This window comes from Rhipicephalus sanguineus, chromosome 6 (genome assembly GCF_013339695.2).
Source record: "Rhipicephalus sanguineus isolate Rsan-2018 chromosome 6, BIME_Rsan_1.4, whole genome shotgun sequence".
In the NCBI taxonomy this organism is placed as follows: domain Eukaryota; kingdom Metazoa; phylum Arthropoda; class Arachnida; order Ixodida; family Ixodidae; genus Rhipicephalus; species Rhipicephalus sanguineus.
Genome location: NC_051181.1, coordinates 83656360 through 83681666, shown reverse-complemented (window position 1 = coordinate 83681666; position 25307 = coordinate 83656360). Strand labels below are relative to the sequence as shown.

At 44.9% G+C, this 25307-nt stretch overlaps 1 protein-coding gene across 1 annotated transcript; it reads left to right on the top strand.

The window, feature by feature from the left end:
- The first annotated feature begins 1690 nt into the window (after positions 1–1690).
- LOC119397941 (lipase member J) lies at positions 1691–18881 on the top strand. Its single transcript, XM_037665243.2, has 9 exons — positions 1691–1835; positions 2350–2572; positions 5281–5392; positions 7050–7200; positions 7322–7414; positions 8612–8767; positions 10156–10227; positions 11545–11613; positions 18534–18881. Exons 1-9 carry the CDS (start codon positions 1698–1700, stop codon positions 18792–18794), a joined length of 1275 nt encoding a protein of 424 aa, XP_037521171.2. The 5' UTR covers positions 1691–1697; the 3' UTR covers positions 18795–18881.
- Positions 18882–25307: the final 6426 nt, after the last annotated feature.

The window sequence follows — 25307 nt, the reverse complement described above, 5'->3', positions numbered from 1 at the left end:
GTATGCTGGAAAAGCGAGTTCAGAAAAATAATTACCTTTTTGTCGCGCATTCTATATTTCGTTAATAGGAGGCAATTCGTCGCAGTAACACCCGGTAATATTCCCTAATACGACCAAAATCCGGGACTCGTTCCTTTATTTTTCTTTCTTTTTCAGTGGCTACAACAGTTCAGTTGATAGAGCAGCGCCGTGTTGCGTCGCATCGCTTGCCTTCCGTCTGTGTCAGTCGAGCTGTATACAACAATGAAGCTATAGAACTGACTTCACATTGCATTTCGCTTGATTAGATTGCTTTGCTAACCTGTTCGCTGCAACCATTCACCAGCTTCAGCTCTCGCGAACGGGTAACAACAACTTATTTACAAATACATGCCCGCTCTGGAGACCATAGATGACACCGCCATAAAAGGCTCGTTTTAACAACAGTGTGGGTGTTAAGGACATCTTAGTCGAAACCAGGAAGAAGAAATCTGCATGAGCAGGACATGTAGGTCGAAGGTTTGTATTGTCATGCATGACTGGTTATTCGTGTTTGTACGCGGGCGATCGGCGCTTTGTCAGGCTTTCTTTGCCTTCACGCCGATCGCCTATATAGGCAACTATGTATACTGGTTGTCTGGAATAAATATGAAATGAAATGAAAAGGGTAAAGTAACCACTGGTCATTAGGAGTAACATACTGGATTCTAAGAGAAGGCGAACGCGCGAGGGGGAGAGAGAAAGCTAGGTGGGCAGATGAGATTGAGAAGTTTGCGGGTATAACGTGGTCGCAGCGAGCACAGGACCGAGTTGATTGGTGGATAATGGAAGAGGCCTTTGCCCTTCAGTGGGCGCAGTCAGGCTGACGATGATGATGATTAACGACAGTTATTGCGTTCATAAGGTGATGGCCTTTTCTTAGTTTTGTTCTTTACAGTTATATATGTATATGTTATGAGTTCACTTCGCTGATCGGTTTCTTTCCGCCGGTATCGGTCGCTCGAATCGCAGAAAGTCCGCTAAAGTTTCATGTCCAAAAAACCGTCACTATGACCTGCCAGGGTTCAAGCTCCGGTGCAACAGTTTGTAAGTCCAGGGTCTTGTCTATGAGCCACTTCATTTTTATTTCTCTTTTACGATGCGACAGCTCGTGTCTCATGGTAATGTGAGCGTTACACGGGCAAAAATCAGTGCGTTGCACACCGATGGCTTTCGAAGCGCTGGCGTTACCTCCTGGTTAGGCGACCATTGTTGTTAGCGTTAAACTTGGCAAAGATGCCTTTTTTCTTCATCTCTTGCGATTGTTATATACACATCTTGCTCTCATTCTTTCCGCTGATGCGCAAGCACAAAGGAAGAAGGGAAACAGAAAGGCAGAAGGCAAGTAGGCTAACCAGAAAAGCGTCTGGTTGGCTACTCTACGCTGGGGAGATAGGAAAGGGCAATATAAAGAAGAGAGAGAGATGAGAGAATGATATGCGCGATGAATTCGCTGACGCGCGTGGGACTGCACCATTCAGTCAAAGGTGTTCGCACAAGCCCGCCAACTTTGAGAAGCGCCGAAGTGCCTTCCTTGCCTTGTAAACTGACGAGCGATGGGTACATAAATGCTGCCAGAATTCGTTCGAACATGCATCTACCATAAAATATTTTGGTAAACGCCAACGAAGATACCACACCCCTCATCCCCATCCCTTTTACTACGAAAAAAAAAAGGAATGAATACCATACGAGTCCATGCTCTCCTTTTAAAGGTTATGACACCGCAGTTCTGCAACACTGTGGCGTTCGTCCTGTGGAACATTCGTTACGCCCGAAGCCGGATTCATCTCGACCCAGATGCGTCCCGGAATGTCGTGAGTGACTTACTGCTTCAGCACGACGCTTCTGCGACCTTCGCGCTGTTCTCGGAGGGTGTGTGAGCTGTTGTGACTGCAGGGTCAAAGGGTGGGCATGAAAGGGCATGCTGAGAATTCTGAAGGTTAATACAATTGTGTCTTCGTGGGCTTCGAGCGCGCTGCCTTGCAGTGCGACAAGTGTTCGAGATCAAGCTTTCAGATCAAGTGTTCGAGATCAAGCTACAAAGCTTTAGAGAAATTGTGCAGTTAAAATGCGAAAACCGGGAAGTCTACTGTGGAACAAGCTTGAATACTCTCAACTGCTGGCGTTATGACCAGCAAGTGCTCGCGGTTACTTAGTAAACGCCGTTTATGCGTCTTTTGGGGCGTGACACTAGGTTTGTTTAGTCACTTACTACAACTTGCACTGCCCATAGTACTCTGAGCCGTAACTTGTGTAATTTGGTGTTACACTTAATGTTTTACTCTTCCGGGCGAAAGTTCAGCTCCTTTCTTTTTTCTGTCGTTATAGTCTGAGCTGATTACAAGCAAGGGATATCCCGTGGAAGAGCACACTGTGACAACCGACGACGGCTACGTCTTACGTGTTCAACGGATACCCCACGAAAAGAGCGACGGCGCACAACGGACTAACCACAATGTCCACAGCGAAGGAAGGACGCCAGTGCTCGTACTGCACGGAACGGCCATGTCGTCCGCTGACTTTGTCCTCAATTTTCCACATCAAAGTTTAGGTACGTTTGATACCTGGTGTTAAATGGAAGCGCAGTGACACGGAGAGCTCCGGGCTTACTTGAGCGCCTTTGACGTGTACACCGCCTTATTGTGTTTGACCACCATTGGAAACCACCCCTACGGTCATGTTTTAGATTCTATTTTGGGGCATACTAATGGCGTCAAACGAGCTGCAAAAGGGCATCGATATTATTAACAGGTTCTTGAAAGAAAGAGGCATGTGTCTCATACGCAGCCAGCTGTACTACACTTCCTAGACGACAACTAAATTCTTTTAAACTTAAGATTGAAAGGTAAACCTTAAGGTAAAGGTGTGTACATTGCTCGGCATTATTCTCGATAGACGGCTGTCATGCCGATCGCACATACAAGCAATTTAAAAGCAAGTCAACACAGGTTTAAAATAGCGCACACTTAGACAGGTACGAAATAAGCAAGACGACATAAGTGCTAACTATCAACAAATGTTTGTTTGGAACAGCAGATAAAGACTTTTGTACAAGATTTGGTGAGGTGTATATATGTGTGTTTGTGACTGTATGTACTATTTGTGTGTATATGGTGTATATGTGATCATTGTATATACCATAATCACCCGACACCTGGAGTAGCAAGCCACGCGACAAACCAGGCTAACCTCTCCGGGCATTTCATTAAAGAATCTTATCTTATCTTATCTTATCTTGGTGAGGTGAGTGCACAGGCGTGACTCTGAACTAGTTATAATCGGCACGAAGGAACGCAAGTTCTTTTCAAGGTAACCAGGCGTGCTGACACACCGTGTGCCCAACTGCTAAATCATTACGGCTTCAATTATCTCACGGACTATATTTTCTTCATTCTTGAAAACACGTCAACTTCATCACATTCAGGCTGACAGCCGCGCGCGCTGCAGTGCATGGCAAGAAGACAGTCTTTGAGTTTACATACAGTACCACGGATTCAAACGTGACATCATTTTTTTTTAGTATAACGACTGGTATGCGCAATTGCTCGAGATAACCACGTCATGTCGCGACGAATCTGGTCTCTAAAGATAATATTGGCTCTGATCTACGCATTCGAATCAAAATTACGCCGATGTGACCCGAACTGAAGATGGTGGAAACGAAAGTATGTGCGCTACTTAGCCCTAAATTGTCCTATTCCAATCCGCGAGCACTTTACATCACCACAGTGTTCTCTCGAACGATCGCTAAGGCATCGAGCGGCCTGGCCTGTGTAGAACTTGCAACAGCTCAACGGGATTCGATACACAGCATGACCAACACATTTGACAAACTTAGATCTGTGTTTTTTCGGGCAAGTCACAAGTAAAGAGGCTCTTCCCCAGGCACACTACTTTATCATAGGCCGAGAACCTTTTGGGGCACTGAACACAACAGACACATCTAGGCGACAAGCAATATTTTTTAGAATGTGCTCAATCTTGTTGCATGGCACTTCAACAACATTACGTTTTCTATCAGCATGCGCTCAATGGTGCAGGCAGTTAATTTGTGCAGTAAACATTCCGTCATTGCTACCAGTAGATTAATCGGATAACCAGCTTTCTGCAGACCAGTTGCCTGTTTCGGAAGCACCTGAACAATCAAATGTGGACACATTTTCAGCACAGCGTTGCGCAAGGACATGTCAACAATCCTCCATTTTACCAGCTTAGAATATGACGATGGGAACGGCATCAAAGCCGTGTTTGTTCGAGGGTCATAACATCAGCAAGTTTGGTGACTGATAAAATAAAACATTATATCCAGAAATCCTAACTGTTCGGCAACAGGGAACTCAAACGCTAATTCCGGAGGAGTTAGGCGCTCACGTACTGTTTTGGTAAGAATGCTACTGGCGTACGTGCAACTGGAGTTCGAGTCACTGCTAACAAAAAAACATAAAGTCATCCACAAATCTAAACACTTTTACAACGTCAGTAAGACTAAGTCTACTGTTAAGAACACTGTCATATTTAGCTAAGTATAAATCACTAAGAACAGGAGCAACGAGGGAGAAAACACAAACGGCTTGCCGGCAAGCGCAGAACACCATTCCATTCAATGAACGTAGACCTTAAATAAAAGCCTAGCAGCTCAAGAAACCACCTATCAGAATGCCATCAGCGTTCTGGAAGGCCAAAGAACCGTATTTGTCGATTGATTCTTCGAGGAAGTTTAGCAGACTGTCATGAGGTATAGATTATTAGAGGTCCATCTTGTCCACGGAAAACTCATTTAAATCCCGGCTAGACTTGGCGCGCACGAAATCCAAAATTTGGGCAGAATCTTTCTACTGAAAAGAATCGTTACACTCCAGCAGGTTTAGTTTTTCTTGCAAGTAGATTGAAACCGATTTGTGCCATGACGTTTTCTCCGAAACGATAACGCGTACAGTGAAATCAGACTTGTGCGTCTTTACGCTAAAAAAAAACATGTCTGGATTATTATTTTTGCTGTTCTATATGGCCGATGGTAAGCCAGTCAGATTCAATCAGCTACACATCTGCTTGAAACAAGAGCCACTCGGTGATTGTACCGCTGAAAAATACAACACATACTGCGAACACGAATTTGCAGCATACTCTCTCACTCTTTTTTTTATGTCTATATTCGTGTGTGTCGCACGCAGCAGTTCTCCTGTACTTTAAATGAAGTTTCCCCGTGTCTTTACGGTAATTTTTTTGCAGCCTTTTTGGTTTTGTTTTTTATCTTCGCAGGATTTCTACTCGCTGACGCTGGCTACGACGTCTGGCTTGGCAACTTTCGCGGCAATATCTACACTAGTCACACCAGATACTCTAGAGTTAATCCCTTCTTCTGGAACTTCAGGTCAGTCTCCTTTCGTTGGGACATCGAAAAGCACTTTTCCTTAAACGCGGAATTATTTGTATCTGCTCGAATTATACATAATTAATAGCGTGTAACCTATGAGACATGCCTTAAATTGTTTCCAATGATAAGTGTAGCGTCGCAGTCAAAACTTTTTTCCGGGGTTTAAACTATCACTTATGTACGTTTTTGTGTGTTTGTGTCTGCGCGTGCATATACACATATGCAAAATTGAAAGCTTTCTTTGAGTCCACATTGCAATCAGTAATCCACCCACTTTGATTACGTATGTTTTTAAAGGGAAATACACGTAGGCGTGCTTTACGTTCCCGTGAAATTTATCCGTTTCGGTTTCTAGATATGGGTCTTTTAGGCTTTTCATAAGTACCTCGTATGCATGTTCATGCATGTTTACGTTCATGTTCATGTTCAGAAGTGCATGTTCGTCAAAAGTGGCTTCTCCGCAACAATGGGCATCGTGTGCGGAAGCGTGTTTCAATATTTTTGCCTCTTAAGAGATGATAGCCTGCAAATATTTTTTTCCCTTCAACTTACCTGGACGCACCTGCCAATATGCAAGTCATTATTTAAAACGCCGCTCTTGCTGGCAACGCTGTAGGCATTGCTGAATCGACGCTGGTAATGAACATGCGTGTTGGTAACCGAGCGTGCTGCCACGGAAACAGCAAACTTCGGCAAAGGTATCAATACACGAAGGCGTGTTAGCGGCGATAAAATCTAAAGCCGGTCTGTCTTCGAGACAGGAGCGAAAACTGTACAGTCAGACAGCGGGTACCTGATGCCCGCACGCCCCGAAGTGCAGTGACCTCACTGTGTTGTGATTGGCGATGATTCCAGCACGCAGCAGTAAAACAAAGCGCCCGATAAGAGAGGCAGTTACTGTAGCAAATAATTCAAAAATTATTCATGCGTGCAATGTTTTTTGTGATGCTATGAGAAGTTTCAAAGCTAGAATTAACAGCCCATTGAAAGCCCTTGAGAACTAATTAACAATCCTCAAAAGTACGCTGTCGATCCAGAGGAACGTGGCTAAGTCTGGTTTGGTCAACAAAACGCTAAGGGAGGCAACTAATTGACACGTAAATCAAGCGCTCCTTTTCATTCAAAATCAACTCGGCTCGCTAGGGGTTCTCGATATCGAATTCGCTTCACTGCACCCAGCAGCATTTCATGCTGACATTTCCGTGTATAAAGTAATTAATCGTCGAGTTCTACAACGTATTTGCGATCGTTTCCTTTGTATATGTACAAAATAAATACGTGCACGGTGACATTTATACGTAAGCACGTAGCAGCGACCATTCTGGTGCAAGAGGGGTGCTTAAATAACTGCACTTCATTTTACTTATTTATACCCTCGAGGCCATCGCCATTACGGAGGGCCGTGAGTAAACGAATAATACAAAAAAACAAGCAAGCAACGCAGCTAAAAGAAAAAAAAGAAAGATACAAGTTGATATGCTCCTAATTATACAATATTAACTAGCTATATTTTGAAGTGCGTCACCATCATACAGTGGTAACTGTATAATATAATTATGAAACACGAAAATCAAGAACGACACTTTTTAGTCTTTTCGGCAACTATTTTTTTTGGAAGTCTGAGGAGTTTTTGACGAGTGCCGCTTTCTTTTAGTTTTGACGAAATGGTGAAGCACGACCTGCCAGCTACGATAGACGCAGTGCTGAACGTGACGCAGCAAGAACGACTCCTGTACATCGGCTGGTCTCAGGGATCTCAGGTTCTGTTCGGCCTTCTCTCCGAAAAGCCTGAGTACAACAGCAAGGTGAGCCTCCAATGTCTCATGAATCATAAGCGCAGACAGGTTTCATGCTCTTTCAAACACGAGCACGTCTAAAAACTAAAACTGTCGTTTACGTCACCAACCCCGCGGGTTGTGTTTCTAGATCGTACTTTTCACCGCCATGGCTCCGGTAGCCTACTTGGGACGCATGAGGACCCCTTTGCTGGCATTCGAGCCGTACGCTGACGTCATAGCGGTAAGTTATAATTCAGGCATTCCACAACATGCGTTCAATTAGCAAATCGTGACGGAATAATTGTTCCTTTTTATCTGGCTTACATTATCATACCGTTCGCACTGTAGCCATGTACTACGTCCCAATGGCATTAAAGGGACACTAAAGCCAAATAACAATTTGTGTCAGAGTAAAAGTTCAATGTATGACAACTTCTAAAACGGCAATATTATCAACAGCAGTGCCCTACTTACCGAGAAATTAAGCTAAATTTATCACATGATGAGCGCCACGAGTGGGACATTTTCGAAGTGATCCCGATGACGTATGAGAGTCTGCCTACAATAAATCACTAGTAATCAAACTAGCAGCAATAAAAAAAAAGAACCTTCCGTGCATCAAAAGACGTAATAAAATGCTGTTTGTTCATTTCCGTTTGATTCATGGAAAAAGGAACCTCTTTGGCGTTGCCATGGGGAACGGCGCGCGTGGTTCAAAGGTTCCGTTTTCGCCGAACTGCGCTTCGCCCGGCGCCCTGCTTCGCACACGCGGTCGCGTCTCAGTGGTAGTTTTGGGATCGCGTACTGCCGCGTGTGTTTTGCGCGCACGTGAAAGTCGCTCTTACAGAAAGTTCGACAGAATGCCGCATGCAACGAGGCCGGCACTACGAGCTCTCAGCAGCATACCGAATTCATCGGGGCTCAAGTCGCTGAATTGGAGCCCAGCGTCGCGAGCCAATGTCTCGTTGTCAAGTTCTCCGTCCACATCCATTGCGGCGATTGCGGCAAGCTTCGATGGCTACGATGGCCGTTGTTGCTGCTGTGGGTCCCGCTGCTTTCGCTCTGCTGCTACTAGTGTCGGCGGCCGCGAAGTAAAGGCGGGCAACGTTGGGCACGGCAGCAGTGACGTATGAAAGTCGGATTTCAGGCGGGTGATTTGAAGTGCGCTAACGCGATGCGGACCACTAAAACGCGATTGCATTTCAAAATAAGCACTTTCTTGGCATAAAAGTAGCACTACGAGGTTTCTGGACCGCTATTTAAACAATCAACGCCGACTTAATATTTGCCTTTAGTGTCCCTTTAATCCTTAGAGGACTAACACGAGAGAGAGAGAGAGAGAGCGGGATCTTTCACACAGTGCGCGCGTGTGTGTCTACATTCTCTAGTTTCGGTCACCACAAGAGTCATCACAAAGCCCCGAATCGGTCTCACACAGACATTCCTCAGACTCACCGGAAGTGGAGGACTCATGGTAAACACAGCGCTGACAAAGCTACAAGCCGCGCTCGTGTGCGGAAGTGACTTCACGGTGGATTTGTGCATCGCAGCGGTAGCTGTACTGAACGGCATCAACTGGAACCAGCTGAACATCGTAAGTGCCACGTAGAACTCGCATTCCTCTAATGTCGCATTGGCCTTTACGACGGACTCACTTTTCTATTCCTTCATTTCCGTGCTCGCGTCCCCGTTCGCTGCTGTTGACGTGTCTACAGTGAGAGAGTGTTACCGCGGCATAGGTCGGCAAACTCACTCACGAGTCAACTCACACAGACTCACTCAGACTCAGATCGGGCCGTGAGTCTGAGTCTGAGTGAGTCCGGGTGAGTAATATTTTAATAGAGCTTGAGTTCGAATGAGTCTGGTTGAGGAAAATTTTAGTGAGTCTGAGTCCGAGTGGGTCCGGTTAAGGAAAATATTGACGAGTCTGAGTCCGAGTCAGCCCTAAGCTTCAAATACATTTCTTTAGTGAGTCTGAGTGAGCTCCACTTTTTATTGCCGGCCTACGGTCTTATCTACTCATCTTCAGCATTACTATCAGCCTTATTTCGGCTTGCGTTTATACTCAAGTCTATTCACACATATCTCAACGCACGAGAGTTCATACGCTACATCAATCTTTATTCATTTGAGGCGGGAGTTATGGGGGGAAGTGCCATGACTTCCCCCCGCAAACTCCTTCATGGAGAGTTCTTGATGAAAATACCTCGTGTCAGTCGCGTATTTCATAAAAATGTCCTTACTGGATTGAAACCACTGATAACTCGTATTTGAAGGTACAAGACTAAAAGGCGTATCGTAGGGCACCGATTAAGTGAAATATTGGCGTTAAAGAGCATTGACACCTTGATCGAAAAGACCAATTTGTCGCTAACGGACTCGTGAATCGGCTCACTCAGACGCAGGTCAAGCCGTGAATCTTAATCTGAGTGAGTCCGGCTGAGAAATATGTTGGTGAGCTTGAGTCCGAGTGAGTGTAGTTGAGAAAAGGTTAATTGAATGTGAGTCCGGTTGAGGGATATTTTGGTGAGTCTGAGTACGAGTGAGTCCTCAGAACAAAGTATATTTCTTTCGTGAGTCTGAGTGGGCTCCATTTTTTTTTTTCCTACCTATATAGTACCGCGGTACACTGTATACTCTTTCCAACCCACGCTGTCACGACAGACAAGAAGCGTTTTCGTAATTAGCATCCATCATCATTTTGATCCCCTGCGGTACTTTAATGTGCTAAGTTAAAGTACGTCGAATTTTTTGCATTACGTCCCTATCGAAATGCGGTCGCCGTGGCCGGGAATTGGACCTGCGTCCTTGTGCTTAGCAGCGCGACACCTTGCCTTCTAAGCTATACGCCACGGCGGGTGGAACAAATTTCATATAGCTATCCCTTTACTATTTTTGAAAAGAAAGAAGAGCTTTTTTCGCGACTTGATTACCATCAGATGAAATAGGGTAATGCTTTATATTTTGTTTTTTCCCAACTAGAGCCGGCTGTCAGTGTACCTAAGCCACGACCCTTCGGGCACCTCAGTGCGTAACGTCTACCATCTTACCCAGGTAGTCTTTCTTCATTCTATGAATATGCCTTCATGAAAAGGTTTGTAACAAAGAACTGGCTAATCTCCCTGCCCTTCCGTTTTTCTTTTCCTCCTCTTCCTTTTAACAACGAGCTTTCATATTGTTGGTAAAACACAGCAATTTTCCCAAAAACGTATTACATTGAAGAACATTAAACATGTTTCACAAGTTTATCAGTGTCGTATGTTAGATGCGCCCTGAACCTGGCCATTAATGCTCAATGTGTCTAAATTATGAAATGGAAAATGCGCGAAACCAAAGCTTTTGATTTTAAGTTCCTTGCAGTCTCTGGTTATACAGAGAACACCTTGCATAACCCTTGACCTAACGACTTTGGACATCCATCGAGTCTGCGTAATATATGTCCGTAGTTTACTAGTTTCGGCTGTAGTCGGTGGAACCTGGGCTGACGAGTGTTGCTTTGCGTCGCTTTATGCCTGCATCTATTTTAGCGAAATAGCTTGGCTGCGTTACTCAGAGTGACCTCTGCATGCAATGCACGTCGTCCTACACTGCTTTTTAAAGATACGCAAAGCTCCATTTGGGAGAATGGAAGCCGAAGCACAACCTCCGTTATGGAGACGCACGTCTTATTCCTACGCCTTGTGTATATGCCTCCACCTCACTGCATCGACACATAGCTGGACAAATATACTGTGAAATTGTGCCGCGATACAAGATACTCGGGCAAGCTAGAAATACTTGAGATAGAGATACAAGATACTACAGCGATCACTGTATCCGAACGATACCTTCCAATGACATCTTGAGATTCTTCTATACATTCGCAAATTTCTTATTACAGATCTATCTATAGACCTCATCGCCTGCCTTCGATGAGGTACTCTGCCAGAAAGATATGAGAACTGCCTTTAGTTTTATTCGGGCGGCTTAGTGGCAGCAGTATCAGATTGGGAAGTGGTGTTCAGCCAACGTTTATTCTTCGCAAGGTGGTATTGCGATCGCAGTACCTTGCATCTTAAGATAAACGATATATTATTTCGTGTATTGAAAATACAGATACTGATACATCTGGCGAGACTTATTGCGATACAGATAGAAGATACCCAAATAGTATCTAAGATACACATATCTTCGATACTGCCCAGCACTGGTTTCCACTGCTCCGTCGCGAGTGTAGTTAATTAACAGCCCGAGGTCACGTCTCGCTTTGCAGCTTCAACCCTCTTCATCTTGATCATAAAAGCGGGGCACGGAAAACATGTAATTTTAGCACAGCTGTAGCGTATCACTGGCAAGAATGTAATCTTTTTCATTTTTACCTTGCTTCTGCAGCTCATTCGTTGCAACTGCTTCCGGAAGTACGACTACGGGATGCTACTCAACATAATGAATTACAGAACGGTGAGTTTATTAACCTTAATAAGACTGAATTATCACTTGTTCTTCAAACTTCTTTCAGTTTTGAGTCGACGGGTCTGGCAATTAAGATCGCCCCATACAGCCATGTAAATTAACAGTGGCTGCGTCATTATACTTTCTTTGTAATTGGGTTAATGTCACCTGAACATTCGACCACTTGACGAGCACTATGTAAAGGGCAGTGTTCAAGGTCGCCCATTAACGGAATTAAATGCAACAAATACTCAATTTAATTTAAGGGTACACTAAAGAGAAGTATTTTAGCTTTCTATTAGCAGATTACCTTTTTGGAATAGCGAACACAGGTCTCATAGAAGAGACGGAAAAGAAAAATTGGCCGCGTATCTGCGTGCTTTGCTGCAAATGTCGTCTAAAGACGATAGAAGAGGCGCTGCATGAGATATGGACGCCATCTGGCAATACGTCGGAAAACATGAGTGCTGTGTTGCGGGCTGGTAGTCCCGGCGCAGCAGCAGGTGAAGACCGGAGGTGACCAACGCGACCGGCGGGGACGCCTTTCAGCCCGAACACGCGGTTTGGCGCGAAGCGCTGAAGCAGAAGAAACATCCGCACTCAACGAGTACTCTCCACACACTCTTTTATTTACACGTCGCCTGGGTAAAACAGGAATGCCAGAGCAGCGCCCCATGGCATTCGTACAGTGCAACACTGAAACGAAACGACGGATATTGCTGGTATCGAGCAGCTTACTGTTTGTGCAAGGTACCTTAATAAGGATGCGAACGAAATCGAAGAAGTGTTCTTAGGCTTTGTGCCAATTCACGACCAAAGTGGCCGGGCCCTCGCCGACACCATCATAAGGTTCCTTATAGACATGGGAATTAACATGCAGCATCTCCGTGGTCAAGGCTACGATGGTGCAAGCTCGATGGCCGGCAAAACGAATGGTGTTCAAGCTGCTGTTCGTGAGAAATATCCAGCCGCTCTCTACACTCACTGCGCCAGTCACTCCCTTAATCTAGTTCTGTGTGCGGCATGCTCCATCACAGATATTCGAAACTGTTTTGGGACTCTGAAGGCGACGTCAGCCTTTTTTCCGTAAATCTTCTAGCCGCTCACACGTTTTGCGAAAAGTGATAAGTTTGAGCTGTCCTGAGCCTACAAGGCAGCGCCTTTTGGGACTATGCGAAACGCGCTGGGCCGAGAAGCACGATGCAGTGCTTTCATTTGTGAGCCTCTTTCAGCCGTTGATCGCAGCACTAGAGGAGTTTAACGGAAATGGCGAAAGTCCAGTGCAGGCAAACAGTCTAATGTTGGCACTCTTTTCACCAGCGTTCCTTGTAAGCCTGCATGTCACGGAACACGTGTTAGCACTGACTTTGCCACTGTCAAAGAAGCTGCAGACGAGGAGTATCGACATGAGCGCTGCCATTGACGACACAGAAGTGATACAGCAGACAACTGAAAGTGACCGCAAGAACACGAATGTTTCTTTCTCAAAAATATTTGCACAAAAGCAGGCATTGGCAGAAAAACTGAATGTGGAGATCACCAGCCGTCGAGCCGGTGTCCGGAAGCAAAACCTTGGGAGCAATGCATTCGAAAGTGCGGAAGAATATTTTCGCAGAACCCTGTTCATTCCGTTCATGAACCACGTACTAGCCCAGTTAAACCAACGGTTCGAACAGCACAGGACACTTCTAAAGGACTTTTCATTAATTGTATCATCCGCAATACCACCAATGCAAGATGATCGGGAGAAAGGAGCAGAAAATCTCCTGACCGTTTTTGCGCATGACGTCGAAACGAGGGCTGGTTTTGGAGAACTGCGACTATGGTGGACAAAGTGGGCGAACAAAGCAGCAAACCAGAGCCCCGGTACAGGAACCGATGCCCTCTCTCATTGCGACAGCAGGTTCTGTGGGAATGTGTACAAGCTACTCCGGATTCTAGTCACCCTTCCAGTGACCACTGCCAGTGCAGAGGGAACGTTTTCAAGCATGAGGTTACTTAAGAACTACTTACGCTCCACGATGTCTGAGGAACGCATGGTTGGCCAGGCACTTCTGTACGCCCACAGAAATGTCGACATCAGCGTGTCGGAAGTCATTGACCGCTTCGCTAAGCTTCCTCGCCGGGTCAACGTTGTCCTTTGATACCGAGCAGGACAAAAATCAGCGCAAACGAAAGGAAAAGACACTACTGTTCCAGAGTTCAGGTCAATGAGCCCGTAATTCTGACTCAATATTATTGTTCACCACCTTTTAAAGCCGTGAGGATTTTGTACCTTTTAGCAGTTAACACTGTGACCTAATATAAACATAAGAATACGGGCATCAGGTGGACATTACCAGCCAATCGACAGCTTCACCTTGTTCACTGAGAGGTCGGCATACGCGGCGTTACCAAACAAATTCAACTATTGGGAAGCCGTACTAACAGCATTGTTTGTTACTTTCATTTGTCGTTTTTGTTCTTCATTGCTTTTTGAACTAGAAGCGGCAACCTTCCTTTAAATTGAGTGCACAATAGTGGTTCGCACTTTTAAAACAGTTTTGAAGTAGTTTCTTTCGTTATTTCTGCGCTCTTCCTTTATAGTTCTGTTTACATGGTGCGTCCGAGACAGCAGCTTGGCCCAAGGACATATCAGTTGGCCATTATGTATAGTGATCATTGCTTAGTTCCGTTTATTGATTGCATATTTAAATGTACATTTGTGAAGTTTTGCGTAAGCATACTGCGCACTGTTTCCGGTGACTTATATTTTCCCGTATTCGAGGTGTACTTTCCCATTCTTGCTTTTCCCTGGCCGCATCATTTGTGCAAAAAGATTAACATTTTGCGTAAACAATCTGCATTAAAATCCTGGTTATTTCGTGGACTTCATTTTTTTGTTATCAGGCACCTCTTCAGTTCAAAGCTGATGCAGTTCCGAAGTTTACGTGATATTTGCCGTACCTGTTACACACACACACAAACACAAATATTGAAAACATTGAAGACAGTTATTCCTGGAAAGATTTTGCGGGCATGCCAACATAATATTTTTACGAAAAAAAAACACATTTCTTGCTCGTTCTTAACAGAGGGCAGCATTCAAGAAGTGATTTGCAGCATCTAATACGAATTGTCACTGGTAATACATATTAATGGTAATACCAGTGACAATGTATGTCCCTTTCCAACCCCGCGACCAGTGTACTGGACATAACAAAAATAGCGGGGCAGAAAAGCAAGCAAAGCCACAATCGAAGCCGAAACTACTTTGACAGCTTCTGTAAGAGGCGAGAAGTATCTTTTTGAATGTAGTTCTTCCTTCAGCCCCATTTTCTTATGGGGGCGCATCAGAGTAATGGAGTCATTCAAGAGGAAACGCGCGCGCATGGTATACTCAAGCATACAAAATTATTTGAGGAGTTATCTTCGCGCAATTCAAATAAATTAAATCATGCGAGCTGATTTATGCCCTCTTGAAACAATGTTGCAAAAAGGTAGCTTTTGTGATCAGAAGTTTGCTCGCAATGCGAGATTGTGTTCATGTCCAGTGCACTGGACACCGGGATGCAATTGGCGCGCATTGTGCTAAACATGGAGGAGAGAAAAGAAACTAGGAAGGACGTCACGTGACAATCTTGAAACCCAGACCAGGAGCAAGCTGGGAATTCTACCAAGAGCCTAGAGCACAAGGAGGGAACGGCGTCGGAGGAGGTTGACTTGTGGACGCCAAGCGCATTCCCTCCTAGCTTTTTACCCCTTCGTGGTGCTGAACGCTATGCGCGACAGTTAACAATAGAATTTTTTTTTCTTTTTCTCAGGTCAAAACAAACTATTTTTTTTTGTGTTTTAAAAGAAAATTAACTTTATGACAGGAACGACAGCAACATTTTTTCAAGGAAGAAAGCAGAATGTGGGTACCCATAAGTGGAACAAATGAATCCTAGTGTCCAGCATACTGGACATGATTCTCCCGCGAAAACCATTGTACCTACGGTCTCCTTTATTTTTTTGCATGCTTTTCAATAGCCTCTTAGCTAGAAAAGAACATCGAAAAATTTTATTCTACCCTACAAAAAATTCGGGACGGAAAGGGATGTACATGGTAATACATGTACATACCCACGCCGCTTTTGGAAAATTATGAAACCGGACGACAAAACCACAGTCTCTCTTTGTGACACTTCTGGATCCCCCGTTGCCGACTGCGACGTTCCATCCGTCAACTCTGCATTTTGTTCAGTCTTTACTAACGAACCTAACAACGAACTTCCTGATTTTCCGCATTTTGCTTTTCCGCCAATGCCAAAGATTACATTCAATTCAGAGGGAATTGTAAAAGTTATTAACCAATTAAAGAACTCTTCGTCATGCGGTATAGATGGCATAAACGCCAAAATTCTGAAAAATACTAAACATGTATGTAGTTCCATATTGTCAATCATTTTTCAGCAGTCACCCGACACAGGTGAAGTCCCATTAGACTGGAGAGTTGGGAAGGTCTTTCCGTTCTTCAAGACAGGTGACCGCTCATTTGCAGGTTACTACCGACCAATCTCGCTCACTAGTGTTTGTTCAAAGATCATGGAACACGTCATCTTTTCTCATGTTGCTACATTTTTATCATCTGTAAACTTCTTTCACCCAAACCAACATGGCTTTCGTAAAGATCACTCATGCGAGACCCAACTAACATTATTCCTGCACGACATTCACCTTCATATGGACCGTAACATCCCAATTGACACACTGTTCTTAGATTTTGAAAAAGCCTTCGATAAGGTACCCCACTCCCGTCTCCTTCAAAAAACCTCGCGTCTAAACCTTCATCGGCATGTTTTTAACTGGATTAAAGCATTCCTAACAAACCGTAAACAATTCGTGCATGTTAATGATCACTCCTCCGACCTCTCGCATGTCTTGTCCAGCGTGCCCCAGGGTATCGTCCTAGGGCCTCTTTTATTCCTAATATACATTAACGATATTCCGCTTTCCGTTGAATCTAACATCCGTCTTTTTGCTGATGATTGTGTCCTCTACCGCCCTATAAATAACCCCACCGATGTCTCCTCTCTACAGCATGACCTCTCACGCATTCAGCAGTGGTGTACCACCTGGTTGATGTCCCTTAATGCGAAAAAAACATCACTAATTTCTTTCCATCGTCGCCGAAACCACACGCCGGCTACTTACACAATCAACAACTGTCATATAGCTGCTACTGACTCGATTAAATACCTGCGTGTCCATCTTTCGAGTAACCTATCTTGGGGCGACCATATAAATCACATAATTCACTCCGATAACCGCGCTCTCGGGTACACACGCCGTAACATTTCCATGACACCACCTTCCGTTAAACTACTCGCTTATAACACCATTGTCAGACCAAAACTTGAGTATGCAGCTGCTGTCTTTGACCCCCACCAAACTAATCATATCGAAATACTTGAGTCAGTACAGAACCGAGCAACCAGATTCATTGTTTCAGATTATTCCCGCTACTCGAGCGTCTCCGCCCTCAAATCCCAGTTAAATCTTTCTACCCTCGCTCTTCGTCGTCGTATTGCACGTCTCTGCCTTTTTCACAGATTCTTTTATTCAACCCCGCGTGACAACCACCTCATCCAGCCGGTCCATCGAGGTCATCGCACAAGTCATCCAAATGCTGTGATTCCGCCATGTGCCCACACCACCTCATTTCAGCAGCCCTTCTTTTTGCGCACCACCCGAGACTGGAATGACCTTCCGAACGAAGCAGCAGTCATCCGCGATTTTGCGCGCTTCAAAAATGCCATCCAGGAAGCAGACTCAACCACATTCTAACATACACCTTCATCGATACCGCCATTTTATGACGCCCACCCCTCATGTAAAGTCCCATATGGGACCTTTGAGGATATAATAAATAAATAAATAAATAAATAAATAAATAAATAAATAAATAAATAAATAAATAAATGTTATTCATATACTTAGTCGTTCTAAAAATTCAATGAGGAGGTCGCGCTGCAACGTGAGCCCCCCCGAACAAAATTCCTGGCTACGCCACTGCCTCACACCTGTCCCTATCGCCTGTCCTGTCGTTTTGTGTTTCTTGTTTTGTGATTGTGCTTCAGCGCTACAATATGTCTGTTAGCGAAGTACTGCTCTTAGCAGGCCCATAGCCAGGGGGGGGGGCTGCCCCCCCCCCCCCGATATATTGGTCAAGTAGGTGTTTTTATTAAAAATAAATAATGAAAATAGGTGTTTTTCTCAAATAGACAAGGTTTTCAGCAAGTGCCCCCCTTCCCCCCCGAAAAAAATTTCTGCCTACGGGCCTGGCTCTTAGCCAGCCAAACCTCCTGCCAAATGTTTCTTGGCATTGCGGATGTGTAAAATGCGGCCTCCAAGTTCGAATCGTCACAGAAAAAATTACGAAAATATACTTTCAAATAGCACTTTTAAATTGATGTCTTTAGTGTTCCCAACCCGCCGCGGTAGCGTAGTGACTATGCTGCAGTGCTGCCGAGGTCGGGCGCTGAATACGGTCCGCGGCGGCCCCATTTCTGTTCTGTTTTATCTGGCTTGTTGCGGAGATGTCGAGGTTTATATCATCTCGGCTACTACATTTCTATAAGTTTCGCAGAACAAAAAAAAAATGCATGGAACCCGAAAACAAGAATGAACAAGTTAAGAAAAAAATATAGCAAACTCAAACAAATAAGAAACATGGCAATGGAGGCTAAATACAAGAAACGTTTATGTACTTAGCTGTACGACAAGAGCCTCCAGGGGTTCTGGATTCATGCATTTATCACTCACTACGACATTGCCTTATCGCCATGTCGTGGTTTTGGTGCGTAAAGCAACCGTAGTCTTCCAAACCGTTTGCCTCTTATGCGCTAGTGGTGGTGTACCAGAAAAGCATTGTTGAAATCTATATGTCCACGCGTTTGTCATCGCAGTGGCGGCCGCCCAAGTACGAGCTGTCCCGCGTGCGAGTTCCCGTGGCGCTGTACCACAGTGCGGGCGACTGGTACGCCGACCCATGGGACGTGGCGCGATTGCAAAGGGAGCTGCCCAGCGTGGTGCATCTCTACACGGTGGCCGACCGGAGGTTTACGCATTACGACTTTGTTGTTGGAACGGGCGACGACGCAACTCTCCTGTACAGAGAAATGATACGCTTCATGGAGCAGTATCGGAACGACGCCGTCCCCGAGTAGGCCACGACACCTATATCGTGATCACAGTGAAGTCTAACGGACGTCACTGATAAGACATTGATATTTAAAGCAGTTCTGAATCACTTTTCCAAGTAATGATCGAATGACTTCAATGTCGGAGTTTATTGGCTCACGAATCGACTGCCGCAAAAGCTTTCAGAACTTGTCAAGTACGAGCGGTGTTATAGGGATTTGTCGCAAGCTCTAACCGCTTCCGCTCTCCTTTCGTCCCAGCGAGCGCGCTGGAAGCTACACAGGGCCGACAGGGCGGGATGGCACGGGGGAAAGAAGCTACTTCGGAGAGTGTCCTCCATGACCTTGACCGCGCTTCATGAAACGCGCTCGCTCTCTCCCATTGTGATTGTCTCTTCTATTCTTTGTGGTCCGTCTTGATTTGCTCTGAAGTTCTTAAAAGTGATTCCAAAGCACGCTAGTGCTGCTACGCTGGCACGTGGCGACAGCACGTGGCAAAAAGCGCATCTAATTCAAACGCCGCTCCTGATCTTTGTCAGCTATCAGCCAATAGCAGCAATCTGTTGTTTGACGGCGTACAGCTGGTGCCCCGCCTACCTAAGTGAGTGAGGACGGGGCCTCTGTATGAAGAGAGGGCACTTGGGAAAGTGGCAACTTCGGGTTCTGCTTGTGAACTCTACGAGCCGCGCACGACTACAAAATTTGGCTGAAATGTTCACAATAGTGTCTGCTCTTCGTAGAATGCGCTTTTTTCACCAAACCCGAGGGGCAATTCAGGTTCCCTCGGACGTCCCTCGCATGAGCATTTGGCTTCGCTTAAAGGGACTGTCTACCGCTCGGAAAAAAAATTTCTGATTGTGGTGAAAATGAGAAGATCGTTCTTCACATCGGCGGCAACGAGCATGCTTTTGTGCCATGAAAAAGGAATTATATTTTTAATTTGATGTTGAAAATAGTGAAAGAATGACCGCTAGCGTTACCCAACGGCGATGTGGTTCAATCTACTGGTAGGACAAGAAATCCTCGCAGGTAGACTCATTTTGCTTAAAAACAAACATGTATAACTTAAAATTGTATTTTACGCACTTGAGGCAGCTTTCGGTTGCGTCAGAGTAATTTTTTGCTTTTGCTTTTCTCACGCGTCTAAAAAGGCGCCCGGTGGCGCTGCTTGCGGCGCCGTCTGCCACCACTAATCTTTTAAAGGACATCTATAAAAGTAACAAGGTAGTTATAAAATAGGAAAAACAGGTATCCGAACCTATAGAGATACAACGCGGGCTTCGACAGGGGTGTCCCTTGTCACCTCTGTTATTTATGCTGTATCTACAAGGATTACAAGCTAAATTAGAGGGGAGTAGACTCGGCTTCAGTCTCTCTTTTGCCAAGCAAGGAAAACACGTTGAACAGTCATTACCGGCATTGATGTATGCAGATGATATAGTATTATTGGGTGACAAGGAAGATGTGCAGGGATTGATAGACATCTGCGGTAATGAGGGAGATAGGTTAAACTTGAAGTTCAGTAGGGAAAAATCGGCAATCATGATTCTTAATGATAATGAAGGCAGTGAGCATAAGATACAGGAAGTCACGCTGGAGATAGTGGATAAATACAAATATCTGGGCGTATGGATAAACAACGGGGCTGAGTACCTAAGGGAGCACGAAAGATACGTAATGACTAAGGGCAACAGGAGTGCAGCTGTAATGAAAAATAGGGCACTGTGTGTGAGAGGGTTTTGGAAATGGGTAATGATCCCAGGTTTGACGTTCGGCAATGCGGTCTTGTGCATGAGATCAGAGGTTCAAGCAAGATTGGAAATTAAACAACGTGGCATAGCTAGGCTTGCTTTGGGAGCACACGGGAATACCCCAAATCAGGGGGTACAGGGTGACATGGGATGGACATCGTTCGAGGGCAGGGAAGCTAGCAGCAAGATAGAAGGAGCGATTGAGAAAAATGGGAGAGGGGCGTTGGGGCCAGGAAAGTTTTCAGCTACTTGTACATGAAGAATGTTGATACTAAATGGAGGAAGCGAACTCGAAAATTGTCAAGCAAGTATTTAGACAACAGCAGAATACCAAGCCAAAAGGAAACATCGGTTAAGAAGAAGGTGAAGGAAACAGAGAGGGACATGTGGAAAATGGGGATGCTTACGAAATCATCACTGGAGACCTACCGAACTTTCAAGCAGGAAATTGCAAAAGAAAAGATCTACGATATTTCTCGGGGTAGTTCTCTGCTCTTTGAGGCCAGGGCGGGAGTATTGCGGACCAAGACGCACCGAGCCAAATACGAAGGCACAGACACGTTATGTAGTGCGTGTGGAGAGGAGGAGGAAACAGCTGAACATTTGATAATGTTCTGTAAAGGTCTTCACCCTACAGTCCAAGATAATGGCGCGAAATTTTTCAAAGCATTGGGATTTAGGGACAGTGAAGGCAAAATAGACTTTAAACGAGTAGAAATAACCAGGAGGAGGCTAAGCGATTAGTGGCTACAATCAAGGCACGAGTGAAATGTAATCCTTCAATACATAGTGATAGTACTTAACTTTATGGTTAGGTGGCGTGAGACACCGCCCGATCTAAAGGGCACAGCCGTATATATCCATCTATCCATCCATTTATCCATCTTCGATTTCATCTGCTTCAACTCATGCGCTATGTCATGCGGCCCTCCACGCTGGTGGTACCGTTCCGCTGTATTGCTGTTAGGATGTCTCACGTGTGCTGCGCTGCGAAGGCGTGCATTTATAGTCTCCTTTTCATGAATCATCTTGACTTGGATTGCGGCAGCAGTGCTAAAATAAACGCATTGACTGCGATTACAGCAAAAGAAGTGTTCTGTAATCGTGTAATAAAGCTTCATTTAACCGCTAGCGCGCTGAAAACGTCTGCCTGAATGATATCAGCGGGGCATTGCATGGACAGTACCATCGCTTACCACGTTTGCCATAATGAACAATTCGATGGCAGCAGGCGCTGGATGCGAGATTTGGAACAGCCCCCCCCCCCCCCTTAGAATACCCACACAGCAAGATCAGGCACATCACGTGTACTCGTATGTGTACATGCACTGCGAAACTACTGCACTCCGACCCCATTCTGCTATACCTTCCACCAGACACTAGAGGCATATCTGAAAATTTTCAATGTAAATTGCGTCATAATACATGCAAAATACGATGTACACAATTGCTCAGATATGATTCCCTCATACTCCTAGCAAAGACCGAATTTCCACTCTTCTCAAGTTAATGATTGTCTCGGCTGCAATTTTCCCATGTATGAAAAAAAAAATCGATTCTGTCACGGTGAAACTGTAACACAAATCCTCTGGCATAGCATATATTCAAGCTGAGCCGAAAACGGTCCAGATCCTAAGAACGTCCTGAATAGGTTGGCTCAAGGTGGGTGTCCAGTGATGTCCTACTACTCATCTCCAATGTGGCACACGGACAGTGACGCATGGTACGGGTGTCCTATCGACGAAATGTTGTTTTTTCTTGCAATTTGTTGTCACGAAGAAAAGCCAACTGCAGTCTGGCCGAACACTTGTTCCTGTCCAAGCATTAATTAATTCATCCTTTTTCTGATTTACCTTTCAGTCATAGGTCTGCAAACTCACCAGTACATTTACCCATGACTCTCAGTGAGCCCTGCCAAGTTGTGTTTTGGCGAGTCTGGGCTCGCGCATGCCACAGGACAATAAATATTTTGTGAGAGAATCTGCGAGAGCTTATTTTTGTTTTGCCGACATATGGCCGGAGCATTATCAATTCAGTTGCCAAAAAATGGAATTGAAGTTGCGTGTTACCTTACGTATATGCACAAATATTGTTTTTTTTTTTTTCTAGACATTCGACAGTTTAAAAAGGCACCTGTTATACGGTCACCGAATGGCTTTGAACATAACAGATGACAATTATGTTGTCAGAGAAAAAGGCTCCCCAAAGAGTGTCACTGTTGTTATGGTACTAATGTACTCTCTTACCAATGTCCAAAGCTCCATTACAGTATTCATAAACAGGTTAAGAAGAGGCAACCGGTGGCTTCATCAGCACTGGTACGCTACAATCCATGATTTCATTACGCGCCTGTAGTTGCTTGGCAGCGTTATCTTGACCATCTATAACAATAATATCTAGGGTTTAACGACCCAAAACCACGGTATTAGGCTTGTGCGAATAGTAAATTTTAGGTTCGAAGCAATTAGTGATTTGGTCGAATAATTTCGAACCGAATACAAATAGTATATATCGCATATTATAAAGAAAAATGAGCATGTTTGTCATGACCCAACTGACCTGCACAATGTTTTTTTTTTTTAATTGCAACAAGGCATGCGCAAATTTCATTCTTTTTGGTTCAAAGGGAAGTGGAAGCAACTTTGAATAGTAGCAGGATTTAACTTTCGGTAGAATGCTAGTGATAACCTGTAAAATATGCTACGTTTTAAAATTTACTATACTTAGAGCATATAAGCCCCGTATAACAAGCTTTTAAACTTAAAAAATGATCGATGTGAGGGTAATATGCTCATTTAACCTTGAAGTGGGGCTTCGCGGCAGTGTGGATTTTTCATGGAAATGTGTAATCACGGGATAGCACCCCTCCACTGTAGTGAAACCACCTTTACAGGGGGGTTACATGTGCACTAATATACGCCTATTGTTTCGTTTCGAATACTTCGAAATTTCCAAGAATTTTAATTCGAATACTGTAATATTCGTTCGAATATTTGAAGTGCATGAATATTTGAACAAGCCTGCATAAGATTATGAGGGACGCCGTAGCGGAGGGCTCCGGAATCTTCGACCATCTGGTGTTCTTTAAAGGGCCCCTCACCAGGTCTGACCATTTTGAGATGAGGAGCGCATGCATACACTGGGCGTTCACGATCACTTCTGCCAAAATTTGCAAAGCTACGCGCCGTGCAAATAGGCCAAATTTCAAGCTGAACGCCGCTTGCACTTCGTCTCGCGGGTGCACACCCACGAGACAAGTGCAAGCGGGCGTGCGTCCCTTCAAACTGGCGCATATATAAAATATGCAAAAGGCCTTCTTTCAAGTTTTGTTCAACCTCCCCCACCCCCCCCCTACTTCAATCTTTGCCAGTGTCCCGGCCCTTGCGGGAGACAATTTCGTGAAATCCACTGAACCCAAATTAGAAAAAAAAAAGTTCGAGACCTATATGGCGTCTCCTCTCTCCACTAAACCCAACTTAGGAACTGTCAAATGAACCTTGGCACTGAGGGATGCACAAAGTAGCCTGCACCGTTCTGCACTACAATGACTTAGTTTTCAAGCATCTAGTATCTCACTTGGCATGGGGAGTCAACATTCCATCTCCGATGATGGCCGCTTATGTGCAAGACAGGAGAGATTCCATGCAGAGCCACGTGTTGGGCGCGCTGTATGCAGGCATGTTCTTTCCGATCACCGTTTTGGGCGTGTTTGAGCTTACGTAATAAACCTTAGCCAAAGTGGGGCCATTCGGCACCGTGGTAGCCCTTACTGAAATAACCATGACCAACACACTGTTGTTTTCCGGGAATGTTACGCCGTCATGAGAGCTTGAAGTACAAGCTTGCATGTTTTTTTCTAAAACATGCACATTAGGCAAGTGCAAAAGTAAAGAAACACGGAGAACGAAGTCTGGACTGAGGTTTTCAAAAGTGAGCGAAAAAATTAAAAACTACGTGCATGTTCTTGGTACGTTTGCAATAATAACTCACACCATGCATAATCATAATACATTGTGCATTGGTTATCGATCTGCAGACGTAAAGGTCATTCCACCTGCCACAGCACCGTGGTATATTCATGCAAATGTTAGCTAACTGATACGGCAAATGGGCTGAACTTGGTCAAAGACCTTCTGCTGGAGGCAACACTCAGAATGAAGTTTTAAAGGGCCCTTAAACAATGCCTGATATTTATTTAACATTTCAAGTAAACATGCTCGTCAAGTTCAGAATGTCGTCACGATCAACAGTGCCATCGGCAGCAGCGCTACGTGCTGCGGGCACACCACAAATTAAATAATGTGGTCATCTCTAGGCTTTTCGGTATCCCCAGAGTTGGTCGCAACGTTACCAGGAGAATCTGGTCAGGTCAGCAGCAGCTAGAACCTGTTTGTCTGCCTGTTAAGTACACACATTCCCTGCTTTTCCTCCTCGCACGGCGAGGAGCAACACTGGGCCAGGAGGAGAAACGAGCGAGCAAACGGAGCGTAGCGAACGAAAGAGTGAAACGAGCGAGGGCCACATTTCGATCATGAAACGCCTGTAACTCTGCCACTATGGCACCATTTCCAAAAAATTCTCGCGGCTGCGTGTTCATTGTAGACTCATGCACAACTGCAACACCACAACTAAATTTCAACCTCTGCGTGGTTTAGGGGCCGAGGTTTCTTGGCGTTTTTTTTTTTTTTAATCTTTTGGCACATCCATGTGCTTGTTGCAGAAAACACCTGTGACAGACTGAGGTGCTGTTATCAAGGGCACATCTGACCAATGATTGGCTTTGAGGACA